General features: G+C 45.8%; 1 protein-coding gene across 1 annotated transcript in view; it reads left to right on the top strand.

The window, feature by feature from the left end:
• LOC144784923 (vomeronasal type-2 receptor 26-like) overlaps positions 1-17,498 on the top strand; it is a 460,853-nt gene extending 443,355 nt beyond the window's left edge. The window contains exon 5 of the mRNA XM_078664035.1: positions 14,833-17,498. Coding sequence (XP_078520161.1) covers positions 14,833-15,740 — 908 coding nt within the window. The 3' untranslated portion in view covers positions 15,741-17,498. The remainder of the gene's footprint in view (positions 1-14,832) is intronic.
• Positions 17,499-21,918: the final 4,420 nt, after the last annotated feature.

Genomic DNA, 21,918 nt, shown 5'->3' on the forward strand with positions numbered 1-21,918 from the left:
AGCGTTGGGCTGAGAGATGGGCCCTGGGGAACGCCACAGATGATGCCGGTGGCATCGGATCGGAAGGGTGGGAGGCGGACGCTCTGGGTTCTGCCGAAGAGGAAGGACATGGTCCAATCAAGGGCCTTCTCTTTTATTCCGGCTTCTTGGAGGCGTGTCTTTAGAGTGCGATGGCAGACCGTGTCGAAGGTGGCCAACAGGTCCATGAGGATGAGGGCTGATGTTTCGCCGTTGTCTAGTTGGTGCCTGATGTCGTCTGTGTCAGCGATGAGGGCTGTCTCGGTGCTGTGGTTTCCTCTGAATCCGGACTGGGACGGGTCCAAAATGTTGTTGTCTTCGAGGTGGCGGGACAATGCATGTTGACGATTTTCTCGATGACCTTCGCCGGGAACGGGAGCAGGGAGATGGGCCGGAAGTTCTTGAGGTTCTTGGGGTCTGCCTTGGGCTTCTTAAGGAATGCGTTGATTTCGGCGTGCTTCCAGCTTTCCGGGAATGTCGCTGTTTCGAAGGAGATGTTGATGTAGTTGGGGTGTGATGGCTGCATCTGCTTTGTTGAATACGTGGTGTGGGCACGGGTCTGACGGAGATCCTGAGTGGATGGAGTTCATGACCTTGCGTGTCTCGTCGTCATTGACGTAGGACCAGGAAATCAGGCGGTTGGCGCTGGTGGTGTTTGCAGGAGAGGTGGAGTCTGGCGTAGTCGGGGCGGTCGTGGTGTTGAAACTGTTGTGGATGTCAGCGATCTTGCGGTATAAGAAGATGGCCAGTGAGTCACACAGTTCTTGTGAGGGCGGGATGTCGTTGGCCTTGGCGCTGGGGTTGGAGAGTTCCTTTACGATGCTGAAGAGCTCTTTGCTATTGTGTGCGTTCTTATCCAGGCGGTCTTTGAAGGAGGATCTCTTGGCTAATCTGATGAGGTGGTGATGTCTGCGGGTGGCGTCCTTATGGGCTGGGTGGTTGTCCGGTGTGTGTTCTTGGAGCCATTTCTTCTCCAGTTTCTGGCATGTGCGTTTGGAGGTCTGGAGCTTGTTGGTGAACCAAGTGGCTCTCTTGCTGGCGTGGCTGTTGGAGGGTTTCTTGAGTGCGGCGAGGGTGTTGGCGTAGTCATCGATCCACTGTCTGAGGTTGTGGGCTGCAGCGTCTGGGTTGGTGGGGTCGGTGGGTGGGTTCTGGGTAAGGGTGGTGATCAGCTGGTCTTCGGTGACTTTGCTCCAGCATCGGCGAGGCAGTTGTTGGGTGCGGTGGTGCGTGGTTGGTTTCTTGAAGGTGAAATGGATGCAGCGGTGGTTGGTCCAGTGGAGTTCGGTGGTGTGGTCGAAGGCGACGTGGGTGCTTGTGGAGAAGATGGGGTCCAGCGTGTGGCCGCCGGTGTGGGTGGGTGTGGTGACGAGTTGTCTGAGGCCGAGGTTGGAAAGGTTGTCGGTCAGCGTGGCGGAGTTGGCGTTGTCGTTGTTCTTGAGGTGGAAGTTCAGGTCCCCGAGGAGGATGTAGTCCATGGAGGTGAGTGCGTGGGTGCTGGTGAGGTCGGCGATGGAGTCGCTGAACTGAGCTCAGCGTCCGGGGGGTCTGTAGATGAGAGTTCCTCTGAGGGTGGTTTTGGGGTCGGTGTGGTTCCGGAAGTGCAGGTGTTCGGCAGTGCTGAGGGTGTCATCTGCGTGGGTGGCGACCTTGAGGGTGGACTTGTGGACGATGGCTATTCCTCCTCCGATTCCGTTGGTGCGATCCCTGAGGGTGATCTTGTAGCCGTCTGGGATGGCTATGGCGATGTCGGAGGGCCAAGGAGTCGTTCCACCAGGTCTCGGTTAGGAAGGCCATGTCTGGGGCGGAGGTGTCAAGCAGATCCCAGAGCTCGCCGGCATGTTTGCGTGTGGAGCGGGTGTTGAGGAGTATGCAGCGGAGGTGGTTGGGTCCAGTCCTTGGAGGTTTGGTGGCTCTGTCGCAGATGAAGCTGCAGGTGCGGCAGGAGAAAGGTCCGTGGGTCCGATTTGGGGTGGCCTGGAAGCAGATGTTGTTTCGGCCGGCGTTGAGTGTGTGGAGGGTACTGGCGTCATAGCGGAGTCTGGTGTTGCGGCGCGGTCCAGGAGCGGACGGGCGTGGACGGGCTTGCCTTAGGCGCACCTTCGGCGTGCCAGCGGCGCTCGCTCTGCGCGCGTCCAGTGTGCGGCCGCGCAGCGTCCGGCATATATGGGGAGGTGGGAGGGAGGAGTAGCTGGGAAGCTGGAACAGCGAGTGGGCAGGGGGGTGGGGAAACAGTGGGACAGAAGCAGAATGGGGCACAAAGAGGGGGAAAACAGTGGCACAGAGGTCAAAAACGGGGGACAACAGAGGGGAAAAACAAGTGGCACAGAAGCAAAAACGGGGCACAACAGAGGGGAAAAACGAGTGGCACAGAAGCAAAAATGGGGCACATAGAGGGGGAAAACAGTGGCACAGAGGTCAAAACGGGGAAAAAATGAGTAGCACAGAAGCCAAAACGGGGCACACAGAGGGGGAAAACAGTGGCACAGAGGTCAAAAACAGGGTACAACAGAGGGAAAAAACGAGTGGCACAGAAGCAAATGCGAGGCACACAGAGGGGGGAAAAACAGTGGCAGAGAAAGTGAAAACGGTGCACACAGAGAGGGAAAACAGTGGCACAGAGGTCAAAAACAGGGCACAACAGAGGGGGAAAACGAGTGGCACAGACGCAAAAACGGGGCACACAGAGGGGGTAAAAACAGTGGCACAGAAAGTGAAAACGGGGCACACCGAGGGGGACAACAGTGGCACAGAGGTCGGAAAACGGGGCACAACAGAGGGGAAAAACGAGTGGCACAGAAGCAAAAGCGGGGCACACAGAGGGGGGAAAAACAGTGGCACAGAGGGCACAAACGGGGCACAGAAACGGGGGTAGAGCGCACTTACCAGCGGGTACTCGGCAGCGGCAGCAGGGGCACACAGGCGGAACTGCGTGGAGGGGGTCAGACCTACCAGGAGGGTCAGGGGTCGCTCCCCTTTATTGTATAAATCGTAGGGATACTATTGATTATAAACTCGAAGAAGTTTATACATGGGCGTAGGTCTACGGTCAAAGAAAGTGGCAACAAAAAAACACAAATGAGTTCATCTCAAGAAAGTATGGCTTCAGATTCACATGTTGCACAAAACAGGCCACCAATGAATTGGGGAGCAGGTACATTCACACAAGTCTCAAATATTCAAGCATCTAAAGGGACCAAGGTGTCTTTTTTAACCACAAGTCCAGCAGCCAACAATGCTCCAAATTTAGAAGAACCCGCAGGGGCATAAGACACAGACCCCGACACAGTCAAGAGATCCCTAAGGAGCACTACAAAAACGACTTAGTAATCAACATATCAAATGTTAATCTGACAAAAGATCAAATACAAGTACTAAATAAAGGGACATCGTTTGTTCCCACATATACGAGCAACATAGCTGAGACAGAAGTTTCCATCTTCAAATTTTTACGCACCTTGAAGTTAAAATATTTTTTTAGTATTTTGCCCGCTTCAACTGACCATCATACAATACAAGAGTACATTGAGTTTTAAAAAAAGAGTTCATTCTGTGCACCGACTTCACACAAAACTATTGATATCTTTGAACGTCTTGTGAAAATTGATTGCAACAAGATTAAATTTGGCAAACCTAAAATGACTAATTTCACAAAAAAGCTATGGAATATTCTTCAGGACCTGGCAGAAAACACTGTGCTGACATTCCAGAAGGCAGGAAAAGGTGGCGCTTTGGTTGTTATGAATATAGAATTTTACCAGAGCAATGTGGCTACTCGTGTACAAGACAAAGGAGTATACATGCAATTAGAGAAAGACCCAACTATGGTATTCCCCAAAATTTTGGGACAAATTCTAGATAAAGCACTCGAGATGGGCTGGATAAGTGAAAAGACCTATACGTTTCTTGATAGTGAATTTCCACAACGTCCTCAATTCTATATGCTACCAAAAGTTCACAAAAGTCTATTGAAACCTTTTTCAGACCCATTGTATCAGCCTGTGGATCTATCTCGGAACCGATTGGTCAATCTGGATCAATTTTGTCAGCCATTGGTACAGAACTGGATAACTTACATTAAGGACACTACCTCTTTTTTAAGCCTACTAGAGTCATTACCCAACTAAGACATGTCTAATTGGTGGTTATGTACAGTGGATGTAACCTCTTTATACACCTCGATTCCACATAATGAGGGGCTTGAAGCTATTGAATGGTTTTTATTGAACAATGAATGTGAAGGAGCCAATACAATTTTTCTTTTGGAATTAATGCATTTTGCATTGTATCACAGCTACTTCGAATGGGAAACAATATTTTTTGCTCAATGTAATGGCACTTCAGTGGGCTTTTCTGGGGCCCCGGCCTATGCAAATATGTTCATGTCCAAATTTGAGTATGCTCATAAGGGAAAGCAGGAAAACCTGCTTGTAGAGTGCACTGTTCCTACAGGGGAAAGAAACCCTTTCCCAATGCTACAACAACATATTACTAGTAATCAGTACTATACACAAATGTTCACATACACATTTAGTGTTTTATTCTAGCATATCTGTATGACATGTCTATATTCTTTCAAAATATCTTTTTGTACAAGCAATAAATGAAAATTGGTCTTTTCACAGTTCATAAGTTGAAGACCATATGTTTTGCTGACTCGTCTCTTGGTCGGATGTGGAAACAGGATTATTAATAACTCATAAAACTGTTGAGACACATTTATTCACTATGTTGGTATGTTTAAATAATATGGTATCATCACATGTACTGATGAATGATATGTTTTCCGCATTTACCTCGTGTTCCATCCTATGTACCACTATATATAGATGCATTATTGCATGAATTTATGAACTGGGTTACCTTTCTGTTCCCCCTGTAGTGTCAGTGAACTACCATTTGATTGTTAACTTCTGTGATATTATTCTGCACCTTAACCTGACATTGATCGACTGTTTGTATATATTTTAGGATTTTCCCCTGATGAAGGGTACCTCCTGGTCCCGAAATGCATTGGGCACCATGTCGTGTGAAAATTGTATCAACAGTTTTATGAGTGATTAATAATCCTGTTTCCACATCCGACCAAGAGACGAGTCAGCAAAACATATGGTCTTCAACTTATGAACTGTGAAAAGACCAATTTTCATTTATTGCTTGTACAAAAAGATATTTTGAAGGAATATAGACTTGTCATACAGATATGCTAGAATAAAACACTAATGGGCCGATTAGGATGGCGAACGGACTTGCGTCCGTCCGCCACCCCTGAGTAGGAGGGACCGTCCGCATGGGCAGCGGCGGTCCCTCCATGGCAATTAGGATGTGACCGCCACCCTGGCGGTCACATCCTGTATGTTTTACATTGCATTGTAAAAAACGAAAGCTGTGCATTTGCATGCACAAAGCGGCAGGCACCGCGCGGTGCCTGCCGCTTCGTGCACGCAAAGGCAGGGGGGTACCATAGGTACCCCCCATGTGCACCCCCCACGCAACCTTCACCCAAGGGGCCCGCAACGGGCCCCCAAAGTGATTGTCCGTATGCTTTTTCACGGCGGAAGAGCCGCCGCGGAAAAGCATTACTTTCCCTACATCCTAATATGGCTGGCGGTGTCTGATAGACACCACCAGCCATGTTAGTGCTTTTCCGCCGTGGTCGCCTTCCGACCGCGGCAGAAAAGCGGCGGACACATTGTGAGACCCACCAGCCATCCTGATTTGGCGGTGGGTCTTTCAGGCCTCCTCGGCGGATTTCCCGCATACTCCGGGCCGGCGGTGGCTTCCGCCGGCCCGGAGTATGCGGAAAATCCGTCATCATAATGACCCCCTAAATGTGTATGTGAACATTTGTGTATAGTACTGATTACTAGTAATATGTTGTTGTAGCATTGGGAAAGGGTTTCTTTCCCCTGTAGGAACAGTGCACTCTACAAGCAGGTTTTCCTGCTTTCCCTTATGAGTATAGCCCCAGTTTGTGTCAGCCAAACACAAATCTGTAGAGTATCACCTTTGGATTAAATTCATATTACATTGTGGTTATAATTTTTTTGAGTGCTCCTCAATTCCCACTCTTCAAATTTGAGTATGACCATATCTTACAGGTAACAACATGGATTAACAACCTCGTGATGTTCAAAAGATATATTGATGATATTTTCATAATTTGGAAAGGTGAGGAGAATGCATTAGTTGAGAATATCCAATGTTTAAATGAATGTCATCAACATATCAAATTTACCTACACTATCGATAAAAGAAGTATTGCGTTTTTAGATGCCCTAGTATAAATCGGAAGTAGCGGCATCAAAACCAACGTGTATATGAGACCTACTGATCGAAATAATTGTCTCAACTTTAAAAGTTTTCATCAGCAGGCATTGAAGAAACATTTGCCGTTCTCTTACGTTCTTAAGACTTAAAAGGATCACGAGCACACAAGAAGAAGCCATGGAATCAATAAAAACCTACGCTGACAGATTTAAGGATAGAGGATTTCTGGAAGCTCTTATCAGTGAATCAGTTGATAAAAAGCATTGGCATTTGATAGAGTCTGAATCTGATTTAAAGTGTATTTCTAAGAACAAAATGATATTTGCATTTCAATGTTCACAAAATTTAAAGGAGTTACTATCTAAAAAAATGCTAAATGTGGATCAACTAAATTTAAAGGCATGCAAACTTATGGTAATTGTACGCATTGCAACAATGTCATTAAAGGCAATGAATTGACGCACCCTTCAAAGGGCTATAAGATTAGTTTGAAACATACGAGTACATGCAATACTACAAATGTTGTATATGCTAAAAAGTGCCAGTGTGGAAAAATCTAGGTAGAAATCACAGAAAGAAAGATTAAAACAAGAAAAACAGAACATAAAAGCTGCATAAGATTGAAAAATGAAAAATCATCAGTAGCCATGCATTGGCTGGAAACAGGACACAATGTGTCGCAGCTGAGATTCACCATATTAGACGCCTTAAAAATGTGTCCAGATATTGATCCACACAAACAGCTGTTAAGATCTGAATTTTATGCGATCAAGAGACTTAATTCTACACATCCGTTTGGGTTGAAAGACCGTATTGAATTAGCATGTTTTCTTTAATATTGTATTTTCTTTAATATTGTGTTTTCCTTCCATCAGGTTTTAAATTGTGGTATGAGCATTCATCGATGAACATTTAATCATGTATACACAGAACTGAAAGACTGTAGTATTACAGAATCAATGGTGGTGAGATGTCCGTTATATATCATGTTATCGTTTCTGGCTCACATAACAAATGAGGGTCTCTGTATGTGATCATATGTCATGCCTCAGAACTCTGTATGAAGGGGATTAGTTGTTCTCTTTTTGTTTTTGTTTTTCTTTATTGTGTTAAGCATTTAACAAAGTGAGTAGTCCCTTTAAATAAATCACAGTAAAATAACACGTGACTCCTGCATATCACGTAGCGCGTAGTTCAGTCACGGAGAACTCTCGAGCGGTTTGATTCCGTACCAGACCCTGGGTTAAGCACTCCGATGCAGAAAGTAAGTTTGCGCGTAAGCGAACATTTGGAAAGTTTGGCGATTCTGTCTGACTGCGTTCACTCTTAACCTCGAGTTGAAAGCGAGTGTATATCCGGTTGGAACCGGTTCACATAAATGAACATGGCTATATGCATCTTTTTGCTATTCTTAAAAGACGGGTATCCATCAAAGCTGATAAACTAAATGAGCGTTGTTTGGAACCATGAATGCTTTTGGGGCACTTTTTTAGCTTAGATAGGACCGCGTTCACTTGTAACTTTGGTTGAAATGCGAGTTATAGCGTTTATCAGTCAAACATAGCATAAGGTATTGGTTTTTAATAATTTTGGGACGTGAGCACTTTCCAAGAACATGGGCATTAAATATGTGATCAAGTTTTACATCATGAAATACATGAGATGCAGCACCGCGCATTGATTTCTCTATTGTCAATTTATTTACATTGAGTACCTTTTTTGTACTATTACATGTTATATGTAAGTATGGGCCAAAAATTCGTTGCGCTCGCAAAACCTGCGGACTTTCGGCAATTTCGCAATCCGCGAATCTTGCAATATTGCTGAAAAATTCGCAAGTTCGCTCGCAGGAGGATTACTATTTTTTTTTGGGGCCAGCTAACTCAAGGGACCAAAGTTACAGGCACACACGGTCACTGGAGGCAAATCTTCTGGCCCTTTACGCAGCTGCAGTGTAGGAAAAGCACTATACATTTACCCAACAAGATAGCACTTACTGATTAGCCACTAGAAGTACTCCGGTTGAGTAGAGGTATTGCACAAAATGGTGGCATCTTCGTGGATAAATATGCAGGGCAGAATTCATTCTGGCACGAGGCTTCTGTCACAACAATTAAACGTCAACAAGAAGCAATCACAGATAAGTAGGTGCCCGAGTTGAACCGCAAATTCTGTAACGTTTTAATCAGCCCAAAACATTAGTGAGCACGGTCGAGGCTGGGCAAGTGTGCTTTATCCCCATCCCTGCCATCGAAAATTAGCTGTAATACTTCAGGGAGGTCTTTGCATCCAGGAGTTTCTGGAGAGCGATCCCTGTGTAGTTCCTGTGACCAGGAGACTTCTTTCTCCTCATATGATGCCCTGCTCGCTCTCTGACCCTTTATATACGAGAGGCATGTGAACATGCATAGAAGCCTTGCCCGTTTGGCCCCACACACCAGGAAACAGTCTTTTTTGGGCAAATCCGCGAGTTCGCTAATTTTTTCGCAAACTCACGGTTTTGTTTGCAGATTTCACGCGAATTTGCGGATTGCAGATCCACAAAATTCAACCACTCTTAGTTTTATGCTAGTAATTATAATCTCCATTATCGTTTGTCAGTATTACATTGAATACATGTATAACTTTTGTTTATTAAGAAAGATAGACTGATTAGCATCTTGCATTATTTTATTTTTCGTCCCCTGAGGAATGGTCCGTGGAGTGACCCGAAATGCATTCGGTTGAAAAATCTATGGATTACATATAACTGGAAGTTCAAATAATGTCCGTTAGATTGAACAAATTGAAGTAAAAATCTATTTATGTAGCATTGAAAGGAAATGGCTTGCAATTTTGTTTATTGAAAATTTGGCATCACAAATATTGATAAGGAACCCCAGAGGTTTCCATGGAAAAAGTGTTCACATTCATCGGGTAAGGGCTCACCTGACCGGACCATGAATGTATTAGATAGTCCCTTCATAAACACTTCCTTACCTGTTCCTAAATCCCTCATTGTCCCTCCCTAACTACTCCCATTTACCTGTACATAGTCCCCATTTTCCTGCCACTGTAGAGTATTGTGCACACTCAGATTTCAGTTTCTGCAGGACAGCACTTTGCATAGTCAGAGCACAAATCTCCATTTCTGCGGCACAGTACAGAACCATGCATGCTCAGAGCACAGATAACCAATTTGCAGGTGCATAGCTTCGGGGGAAGGGAGGGTGATTGGGTTATGACACTCCCTCAAATAAAGTAATTATTGGCGTGGTAGTTGGGGCCAGGGGGGCTCTGAGTCGGTCTGCAGTGATTTGGAAATTTTTTCTTGGCATGTTTGTTTCACTAAAAGGTTACATTTTTCCTTTATTAATTTGCTGCCCTTCCGATTTGCCTTCCAATGCCCCTCTTTAATGAGATGGATAGTCTGCCAGTCCTACTCCTTTGAGGAACAGAGTACCATCATACAGTCCTGAACAAACTAATCTTCCCCACAGAAGAAGGCAGACTCGCAGTACGGGATATGGAGCTCTATAACTCTGCAGGGCAACTCAATTGGGCGGCTTAATGGCGGTATGGATGTTGTGATGAAACAGCGGAGGATCGCCATTTGTACCCACTCGATACACCATTGCGGCCCCGTTACTCACACAGCAAGCACAGCATGGGGTCTGAGGGTCTCTTATTATATACTCTCTAGTTTGGATCTGGGCTCTACAATGCACTGGGACAAAGATCCTCTACTTTCCACTAACAGCCCTACTTCATCTCCCTCATACAGGAGGATGGACTAGATTAGTTGCAGAGGGGCACGATGATTATGGAGCACTGGTTTTCGAACAAGCAATTGCAGAGCTTCCCTTTACTAATGGACATGTTTTCCTTTCCCTGACATTACTTTTTTTCTCTATGTGCAGTGGTGGCCACTATTTGTTGGCCATGGGGTTGGGGATGGACTTGAACCCCCCCTCCCCCTCCTCCCCTCCATTGCCCCAAAACTATTTTTACCACATCTGGCTGGGTATGAGCAATTATGCTCCTTTATTGGTCCTGACTCTCCCAAACCAAGGGTGACCAGGTTCACCTTCAAGACCAATGAGCCATGGACATGGGCAGACAAGGACTGGTCTAATGTTCTGGGTAACACTCATCACACGTCCTGCATTGCATACTTTAAACTGAATCAATGTTGCTATCTCCATAGGGTGTACTTAACCCCAACGTGCATCAACAGGATTTTCCCAGGGGCCCAAGCGGTTCGCCTTAGAAGCCAGCGAGGTGGTGAAGACTTTTATTGTATGTGCGGCACTGCTCGAACCTCACACCTTATTGGGAAGCAGTGATATGCCGCATCAATGTTGCCACAAGCCAGAATCTCAATAGGACTAAGACTGTCTCTTTACTGAGATTGCTCCCCATACCCCATTCCAAATCATCACCTTAAAATTTGCAATCTTATTTCACGTCCTCGCTCGCAGACGGATATCCATGTTCTGTGATTCCCCTAACAGTCCCTCCATACAGGAGTGGAGACAAGAATTGCCCAAAGGGTCTGAATGTGAGAGAATTTTAATGAAGCTGGAAGTACAGAATGTTTGATGTAATACAGACCACACGCGGACTTGGGATATGATACAGAATGACTACCCTTTTGTAGCTAATGATGGCCACCTACTCTCTGCTCCAGTAGAAGAATCCTCTTATGGGAGTTGAGGCACCAATCTCTGCCAATTTGGTCGTTAGCCACTTGTGCCACTTTTGATGACCATGAAGAAAACTCGCCGCACTCAACTCCTGGCACCCTCTGCACTCTACCCCCCCCATACTGCAATGATCCATCATATATATTAGTGTGGCATGAACCCACCAGCGGATGACTGGGCCCTCATTTAAGGGGATTTGGTGTAGGGGAGTGAAGCAAGTCACCTTGCTGCGCTGCCTCATGCTAAAGTGAAAAGGCAGGATTACACCGTATTTATTTAGTATGGTGCATGCAGTCGCCCTTGCTCCATGGTGCAAGTGTGCCAGTATTGTCAGCAGTATTCTTTTTGTGTAGGAAAGGGTACAGAAACAACCTGAGAGGCATTTTTCTCTTTCTACGTGTGCTGCAGAATGTGGAAATAACTTGTAGAAATAAAGACATTTTTCCTTGTTATGCCTCACCTCGGAAGGCGTAAGGATTTTGCTTTTTCCCAGGTTTCATGTTTTTTAAAATCTAGGGCAGCATCAAAATGTATCGCTGTTGCGTAGGAAAACAAACCATAAAGCCTATGGAACGTCTCCCGAGCGCAGAGTAAAGAAACGCAGTCATTTGTGTTATCTTGCCTTACTACATATTTATGAGCTCATTCAAAGTCACACATAGTGGCTTTGCATGGCCTCCTAGATATGAGTTTGTCATCTACGCCACCGGAGCACCACCAAAAATTACACTCCGCCGGCACAGGGGGCTTGTAAATAAGCCCAATGGTTCTGAATATTTCCCATTTGCTTTTTGGTTTATTTGTTCTTAATTCCCCCCTGCTTCCCCCAGGTTAGTGCCTATTATACTCTAGGACTCATATTTGTAGCTTGTCTTTGTGGGTTAGCACTATGATTCAATTTTCCTGAATGTGAGCCGACCTTTTATCCTATCTTAAGTCGCTCCTTGATGTACACCATATTGCTATCAGTGATCTCAGCTGGGCTTATTGAAATAAGAGTATGTGTTGCAAGATATTGCCCGTGAATGTGATTGCACTCCATATAATAACATGTTAATAAAATATGTCTTCGAAAATATGGTGCAGTTCAGCAATGCAGTGCAGCAACTTTGCTTTCACCGCCCCTACCCTCAAGGCAGGACACAACCTCAAACTCGTCTTCGCAGGAGGCAACAATGTCCAATTCAGCTACACCACGCAACCCATCTGGACAGACCAATATTGCTTTCACTTCCACGTTGAAAATCTCACCACACCCAAAGCACCACCCGCCACCACAAAGGAACTGGAGCAATGTCACAGAGGAGCACCTCAACTCCACCCTCAACTGCGATGCCCCCCGACCTCGACCGACACCAACTCCTCAGCCAAAGAACTTCACAGATGGATCACCAACTGCACAGACATGCTGGCCCCCTCCACAACCTCGACAGACAGCAACCCAGGAAGCCCCCTGGTTCACCACTAAATTCCAAGAATCCAGAGACACCTGCAGACGTCTCAAGAAGAATTGGAGAAACAGCAAAACTAAAATGGAGACTGGGCATGGACCGTTTTGTTTATCACAACAGTCTGACTGTCCAAGCCTGGTCCTGGGACCCCCATCACCCTGCTCCCCAGTCGTTTCAGCTGGACTCGACCTGCAAGTGACCGAGTGTCACTAGTGTGTTTCCCCATAGACTGCAACATTATTGTTTTGCAGCAGTTAAATGCACTGATTGATTTCTCTTTTAAAATTTCATAGCTCCGGTTATACTCATCTGAATGTCTTCATTTTGGTGTCTACAAACAAATAAAATATTTTTTATTTTTATAAATTGTTGTCAGTTTTCACATGTTTCTCTGCTGAAGCCTGAATGCTCTGTGCCACACTACCAGGACTGAGATAGGGATTTATTAGTGTGAATCCAAAGAATCTATTTGGGGCAACGTGAAGGTGTTACATAGTCCAGCTTAACCTACCTCACTACATAAGTCTCCACTTTCGTACAGTGAGAATTATTGCAATAAAACCACGGTAGCAGAGATTAGCCATAAAGAAATGACCATACCACTCATGATGAGAGCCCATGTGTCATCCAAGACAGCACTTTGGATCAGTAGTTGGTACTGGTGGTGCTAAAATCTAATACCACTGGGAATGACATTCAACAGCTGTGATACTTATCGCCTGCAAAATGGAGGAAAACATGTGGGGTACAGTGCTAGAATTGAAGTTTTGTAAAGCGCTCATGTATATTGGAGGCTTCTTGGTGCTAGCTTCTAACACTGAGGGGCCCTGATTAGTTGCCGTAAAGCCATATCTTTAAGGATTTCCTGAAATTCATGAGTCAATGCGGATTTGATATTAAAGGGAACAGTGTTCCAATGTAAGGTTGTGCCACCAATGAAGCTTCCGCCTCACAAGAAACAAGCTTGTGGAAGGGACCCATCAGATTTCTAACGATACTAGAGCGAAGCACTCTACTAGGGGAGTACCACTTAATATTATTCATTAATATGTTTAGATCCAGACTGCTTTTTCTGCCTTTAGAGACTATGGGAACCAGGGAGAGATGGATTTCTGATTTTCGAGGTGTGATGATATCTATTACCTGGGTAAATGCTTCCTCAAAATCCTTCATAGCATGATTAATATCTCCATGAGTGGTAGGGAGGGAAGGAGTAAAATGTGAAGTAAAGGACTGAAGAGACAACTCTCTCCAAGTTCCGACCTTACCAGGTGACAGAGTGGTGAGGTCCAGGGATTCTCCAACATGGAGATGAAAATTGATAGAGAAATGGTCTGTCCAGAACTTAGGCGCGGGGGATTCGACCTATAGGTTAGGAGAGTTTGTGAATATGAAATCTAATGTGTGCCCAGTTATGTGTGTAGGGCCTACTACTTATCGGTAGAGGCCTAATGAAATGACACTGCTGCTAAGGTTTATAAAGTTTACTTGTGTTTGAGAAAATGTAACACATTGGCAACAACACAAAGCGTGCCTGTGCTCACTTCTGCAGTGTCCAAACATATTAGACTTGTATGGTTTATAGTAAGATATTTATCTATTTAAGGGTATGACTGTTTATAGCGGAAAAGTTATTTAGAGGAATAAAGAGAGCTGTGCATTGAGGTATTGGGGTTGAAGAACAGGGAGAGGAGTCAGTTCAAGATTGTATGTATGCTGCAGAGGAGGGGCCTTGATGTTTCTGAGTCTTATGTAAGATCAGGAGATTAGATTGAATTGTGATAGTCACATAATGTAGTAGAAGGGGCAGCATTTCCAAACCAACAGCACCAGTGAAAACACAATATGGAGACTATACCCAAGCAGGGGCAGGATTGACCTTACAGGTGCAGCTACATGATCCCTCCTCTAATGACAGATGTAAACTCCTATTATAAACATTCAAATCTGGGTATTCTTTTATTGCTTGAAGACATTCCTCCGTGAAAAGGAGAACCTTCTTGTTGCCTGTGTGCATGCCCCATTACAGACCATTCTACATTCATGAATACTTTTATGCAGTCAGGAATAGTGTACACACATCCTACAGCCAGTAACTTCACAAATATTCTGGTTCTACTCCTAGATTTGTGAAGAGTTTTATAACACGCTCAAGGGTTGGAGAGTGACCACAGCTGCTAGATGTTCCTCTGTCTATCCTCCTGGCAGCCTCTATGGAGATGCTTGGTCAATGTAATTTTGTTAATGAGTTGCAAGGCCCAGTGTGTATATTCCGCAGACAGTACACCCGCATACAGGCCACATGATAGGTCATAATAAATTCACTGTGTCACATTCCATTCATCTGTCTCATCTTTCCCTACTTGAAAGCATCTTCTGTAATACTGAACAATGTTCTTTCATTGCAGATATGCCAAACTGCCTAAGATGCCCTGAAGACCAGTGGTCCAATCAGAAGAGAGATTCCTGCATTCCACGGGTGGTAGAGTTCCTGTCCTATGAGGATCTGCTGGGATTTGCCTTAACCTTAATTACAAGTTTGTTCTCCCTCCTCACTGCTGGAGTGCTAGGAATCTTTATTAAATACAGCAACACACCTCTGGTTAGAGCCAATAACCGGGATCTCAGCTACATCCTCCTCCTCTCCCTCATGCTGTGCTTCCTCTGCTGTTTTTTGTTTATCGGACGCCCGTCCAAGACTTCCTGTCTCCTCCGTCAAACTGCCTTCGGGATCATTTTCACTATTGCTCTTTCTTCAGTTTTAGCAAAAACTCTCACAGTTATCATTGCCTTCAATGCCACAAAGCCGGGCAGCAAGCTCAGAAAGTGGGTGGGCCCTCGATTGTCCATCTTTGTGATGCTTGGCTGCTCACTGGGGGAGGTGGTGATCTGCACTGTGTGGCTCCTTCTCTCTGCTCCATTTCCAGACACTGACACCAAATCAGACACCGGGAAGATGATCTTACAGTGTAACGAAGGTTCTGTTGCTGCGTTCTTTGCTGTGGTTGGTTATGTGGGATTCTTGGCTCTTCTTAGCTTTGTTGTTGCTTCAATAGCTAGAAAGTTACCGGCTACTTTCAACGAGGCCCAGTTTATCACCTTCAGCATGCTGGTGTTCTGCAGCGTCTGGGTCTCCTTCATCCCAGCGTACCTGAGCACCAAGGGCAGGTACATGGTGGCCGTGGAGATCTTTGCCATCCTTACTTCAAGCTCTGGACTGCTAGGCTGTATCTTCATCCCTAAAGTCTACATCATCCTCCTTAAGCCTGAGCTGAACACCAAGGACTATCTAATGGGAAAACTAGTAAACACCTGAGACTTATAGCACAATAATGAGTGGCAAATTATTGACCTGCAACAATACCAAGTACAGAAAATGGGATAGCACTGTATCTTCGAGGTAGGTGTATGTAACTGTGTGTTTACACTTACTATTCTTAACTTCACATCTATGTATCTTGACAATGGAAAACATTGTTTACATCGAATGTGCTACAACGCATTCCATTGCAACGCGAACCATTACATCACAAGTTGTTTCAATGACTTGCTGTAGGGGGCGCGCTGATGTTGGATTCACAATCCAACACCTTCCCTGCTGTTGCACAAACTGGAGTAGGAATAGTAAATTATATCATTCCTAAGTCCAGCGCGCCCCCTACAGCAAGTCGTTGTAACGACAATTGATGTAATGGTTCGCGTTGTAAGAACGCAGTCGTTGTTACAACCGTGTTGTAATGGAATGCGTTGATGCGCATTAATTGTAAAGAGATATATTCCTTGACAACATCTATATCATCAAGGCACATCGTTGTGGAGGTAAAAATATAAAGGGGCTTATTCAAGTAGGTTTTGCAGCGCCCTTGCGCCATGCAAGGCGGCTTAACGGCGATGCAAAATCTCTGATTAATCAAGTCACGCAAGGCCACCTCGCGCAGCCTTGGGTGGCTTGATAAATCCAGAAAAACACAACGCAGTGCAAATCGCTACTTTGTGGTAGTCTGCCCTGGGAAGGCACTCCATGGGAGGAGTGTGGGTGGTCCCACGCATCCACCTATTGATTCTGAAGTATTCCCATATTTATCATTACTGGAAGACCTGGGAATGCGTTAGAATGCTACGCTCTCCCATATGAGGCATAATGAGGGGAAATATCTGTATTTCTACTCTTTACTCCCTCTTTCTATCTGTGCTCCATTCTGCAGCACACATAGAAAAGGGAAATTACCTTGGGGATTGTTTCTGTGTAGAAAGTTGTGCCTTCCTGCACAAATAGAATCCAGCTTACAACGCAGGCACCCTCGCACCACGGTGCAAGGGGGCCTGCATTGGAACCAGGCAGCACATTGTGCACCAGTGCTGGGAAATGACAGGAATGCACCAAATAGTGTTAAGTGCGGTGCATTTTTTCCCTTTCCCTATCACGCAGTGCAGCACAGCAAGGTGACGCGCTGAGCTGTGTGAGATCTTAGTAAATATGATCCTAAATTCACCAATGTACTTGCCTTGACAATACAGCTTCAGACCCCATCCTGACTTGATAGTTTTGCAGCCAATATTCTGCACTCAGCCATGTGCTAAAAAGTGCACAAGAGCCCAACGAAGAACAAGCAAATAGAGGTCATGTTGTACTGGGATATGTTCACAGTTCATCATTTACACACAGTTTTATATTGTAAACATCAACTATTACTGACTAAAATATGTGATCCCTTAGGGAATACTTTATCAGCTTAGTATTTTTGCAATCAAAGCTTTACTGCTGGGAGAGATGATTTCAAATTATTTAAGTCTGTGCCTACCGTTATATTTGTGTGCTAAATCAAAAACACTGCAGTTTGCAAAACTGTACTTTCCTGTGCTTGTCAAAACTAGGTGCAAACTAGACATAAACACTATCTTGAATTCTAAAGCAGCCATGATGTATGTCAAAGTGAAGTTTGTTTGCATACTTAGTTAAAACCATTGCATATCAATAAAAACCATGTCTAATACATTTGTTTAAAATACAATAATAACTACCCTAAAAACCTTTTACTCTGACCTCTGGTAAGCATTTCTGCTATATACAGTGAAACTCAGTGATATGCCATTTATCCTGCAAGTAAAATACAGTTGTGAATAAAGACATGTGAATGTAGGTGCAAGTCCATTGTTATTGCACCTGTAAACCAGCGGCATTAAGTAAACCAGCGGACTAACCAGTCGTCTTACCTTGCTAATTCTCCCCCTCCCCAGCAGCAGATATTTTGTGCCTGTCCTTGCTCTCTTCACGAGTTAAAGTGCAGGTGCCTTGTGCAAACCTAAGGGCAGATTTACAAGTCCCATTGCGCCACTTTTGCGTCACTTTTCCCATGCGAAAAGTGATGCAAAAGTGGCGCAAGGGGCTTGTAAATTTGCCCCCTAGAGTCTAGCAATCCAATATTGAGTAAGTGAGCTGATCAAATCTCAAATAAAGTGCAAGTGTCTTCAAGAGTTCAATGGTCTTAAATATGAACCAACCTTACTGTCTTATTTGCCCCCTAGCAGCAGATTGCTTGTTCACTTTCTGTGAAGATTGGCTTCAGAATGTTTCCCCTTTTGCAGGCTGGGGGAATTGAAGTGCCACTTAACCAAGTGATTACCGCTTGCCTGCAAGAACGAATTTTCAAGTTGATGAATATTAGTTTCAGGTGAGTTTTCCTTTGAGCCAGGGGCACCGGGCACACACAAAAGATATGTACTAGCGACTCTTGCTTGTATCCGCAGAGTTGATATTTTCAATTTTGCGACTGATCTTTCCAAGCAGAGATGAGATCTTTTGTCTCCATGAAGCCAAAATGAAATAACATGAACTGATGCTTCAGGGCACGAGAAAAGTGCTCTGAGAGATACTCCTGAGGCCCCAAGCTGCTGTGTGAGTTGATCACTGCCCAGGCGTGCCATCTTTGCGCAAGAGCATTTTTATCTGATAAATGAAGCAAGATTCGAGATGAAGCATTTATTGCTCAACAAAATGCAGATGTTCCCATGGGTACCAAGCTTATGCATATACAAAGCTTTAATGGCCTGGTTTCGGTGGTATCCCCAGGAGCCTTTTAAGTTGCTGTGCTGTTGCTCCTCAATTTCCAGCCAGCATAAGTTGTTGGTGGAGCCGCTTTCGGAGACATGCAGCCATAAGCATTGATTGATATAAATACTCCTGCAATGAAATGCTTGGTTTTTCAAGCCAAACTCTAGGTGTACCTGGGCTGGTGATGCTGATTTGGGGATGTGAAACAAGGTTTTCTATACTGTAGTTTGGATCTTATTGATTCCGTGTCATAGGTCACCATTGGCGTTAACTCAGAGAGCATTACTGTGAGCAAATGCCTGAATAACGGATAGCTCAGTTTCTTCTTTAATAATTTTAACCCGCACATTCACGACTGTTCTTTGGCCTGAATAGCAGCTAGATGATGTTTAAAAGTCATGTGATGTTCCACGGTAAATCCTAGGTATTTATATGTGGTCGCTACCTCGACCTTTTTCCCCTCCAAAAACCAAGAGTATGAATTAAATTTGGAATGAACCAGACAAACCACTTTAGTTTTATTCAAGTTAAGCTCTAGCTCTTGCTCATCCATTTACCTTTTTAGGGCATTCATACTGTGTTGCAGACTGTTAGAACTGGCTATTTCTGGTAGGCTAAGGCTGACGCCAACGCCAGGCAGAAACCACCATTCTAGTCAGGGCAAGGGAGTCACACGCCAAGATAACCCCTGCTCACCCCCTTGGTAGCTTGGCACGAGCAGTAAGGCTAAACTCGGAGGCAATGTATAAAGCATTTGCACCAGCACACAACAGCAACAACATCCTAGGCACACCACAAAAGGAACACCACACAAGATTATATAAAAATAACTTCTGTATTGTCAAAATCACATCAGATAGAAATCACACATGTACATTGTGCCAATTGGCACAGGCAATATTCACCAGGGATTATTTACAAGACAGGGCCACATGGGCCACTGTCAGAATCAACACTAATAGAAATACTGTCAGAAATTAGAATAAAAGGATATAAAATCACTGTAGCACAAAATAACAGTTATAAATCACAACCAGTAACTACTGGTAACAGGTAAGTACCACCTACGCAACCCTAACCACCTTAGGAGAATGTCACGCAGGGGACCAGGACCTCACTAGGACCACCTGTACTGGAAGGAACAACCACCTAAGAATAAAATACATTTAGGGGTATCAGCAAGAACACATTACACATGATGCATCAAACATTCAGAGGTGTAGGGAAGGAAAAACACATGATGCATCAACCAACACATTCAGAGGTGTAAAATCAAGGAAGACACATGATGCATAAAAAACATTCAGCGGTGCCAGAACATAACTCCATAGCGCAAAAACACATGATGCCTAAAAACATTCAGAGGTGTAAGATCAAGGTGCGTGATCATTTTAAATGCATTACATTTCCTAGCACCACATCACATTGCACAAAACTCACATTAGGCAATTACCATCACATAGATAATCACATTGCGCCTAAATAAAAATCACATACCAGCCCCCATCTAATAAAGGGACTAAAGAGCCCTGTGTCCAGAATGTCAGGGCGCGCTGCCATGCAGCGCCAGTCAGGGGTGCGCCACCGGCGCAAACCTAAACGTTGCAGGTGCCCACTACTTGCTGGGCACCTGGAAACAATCACAAGACCTAAACAGTGCAGCTGCTCACTAATTGCTGGACAGCTGTGAATTAAAACTGCAACAGGGTCCTCACTGACCCTTAGGAGCAAAGTCTGCACCCCAATCTCTCACTAGCCCCTCATGACAATAAACAAGTGCCCCCAAACGTTGGAGCTCTCAGGCTCTGGCCCCCTCTAAACAAGTGTGTCCAACGTTGGAGCCACGGGCTCTAGAAATACACACATGCCCTTGAGCCTCGCAGGCTCCTAAAACAAATATGGCTGGAGGCTGTTCTGCCAAAGTCAGTTCTATGCTAACTCTAGCGCTGTTCTGGGGCGCCGGTCCCGTGTTATCAGAGGGATCGCTTCCCCATCTCAGTAAAGCTTTCCCGCGGTCACGTGAGGTCCCGGCAGCTCTCCGCCCGCTCGGATGATTCCACGAGCAGCGGGGAGCCAGGATGCACTTTGCGGGCTGGGACGGCTGCTCGAAGGCGAGGCCCACACCCACGGATCCCTCGACGAGGTCGGGTCTACTCACGGATCCCTCGGGGAGGTCGGGTCTACTCACGGGCTCCGACGGGGCTCCTTCCCACGGTCCAATCGGTGCACGGCCCTTCAGGCGAGCCCCTCGTGACGTGTAGACTCCTTGAGCTGATGGCCACTCGCAGCGAGGCGCCACCGGCGATCCTCCACAGGTACCCGGGAGTCAGCCAATGATAGCACGGCTCCCGGGACAAGCCCTTCTGACGTCACAGCTTCTGCGGAGCGACTCAGCGAATCGGAGCGCGGATCTCGGGGCAGGCCCACAGCAGTGGCCAATCAGAGCGCGGCTCCTGGCGAAGAACGACCAATCAGGTCGCGGCCCCTTCGTTTTCTCTACTCTGCGACCTCGGAGCGGGGACAGCCGCTTTTGATCAATTTCAGGGCCCCCGGGCCGCGGCAATGAACTGCAGGCAGGCGAATCAACACGCCCCGCACTGGGGAAGCTCACAACCCTTCGGCCACCACCAAACACGTGTCGATGAACACGACGACCTCGTAACACGGCGGCAGCAGTCAGCGCAGCACTCTCAATCAGATTAGAGAGCAGCCAGCGCGCTACACGGGGCAAGCAGCAGCTCTTAGTCGAGCAGCCCCCGATTTCCACCGCACACAGCAGCTTACGATCTCTTCAGCCCACAGCAGCTTCAGGGGACACAGCAGAGTCTTGTAATCCTTGACAACCTTTCTGTCCCTGGGTTGCAAAAAAGGAGGCCAGCTCTTCTCAGGCCCTTGGAGATTCAAGGACACAGCACACAGCAAAGTCTTTCTTAGGTCAAGCAGGTAGGGTCACAGCACTCAGCAAAGTCCCTCTCCTCCTCAGCTTCAGTTGGTCAGCAGAACAGGTCAGCCCTTAGAGCACACAGCAAGGCAATCTTCCTTCAGTTCTTCAGCGGTGCTTCTTCCAGCAGAGGTTCCTCTTGATTGTAGAATCTAATTTTCTGTAGTCAGGGGTCCTTCTCTTATACCCCTAAAAGTCTTTGAAGTTCTTTGAAGTCTTTGTGCAAGTGGGCCCTGAGCCCGGTCTAAACCAGTTCTGGGTGTTGCTGGAGCACTGGGGCTTTCCTGGCTTCCTTCTTCCTTTCAGTATCAGGGACAGAGGTGACAGTCGCCCAGCGGGAGGTGGAGCCAGCATTGTGGTCAGGCAGGCACAGCCCTATTCACTCCCAGGTGCTATTTCCTCCCACTTCCCTGGCAGCAGATGCAGCCTTTCATCCACGGGCTGACTCAGACAACCTCCTGGGGGCTCTGCAACCCCTGTCACCCTCAAACCGGACAGTCA

Source organism: Lissotriton helveticus, chromosome 10 (assembly GCF_964261635.1).
Source record: "Lissotriton helveticus chromosome 10, aLisHel1.1, whole genome shotgun sequence".
NCBI lineage: Eukaryota > Metazoa > Chordata > Amphibia > Caudata > Salamandridae > Lissotriton > Lissotriton helveticus.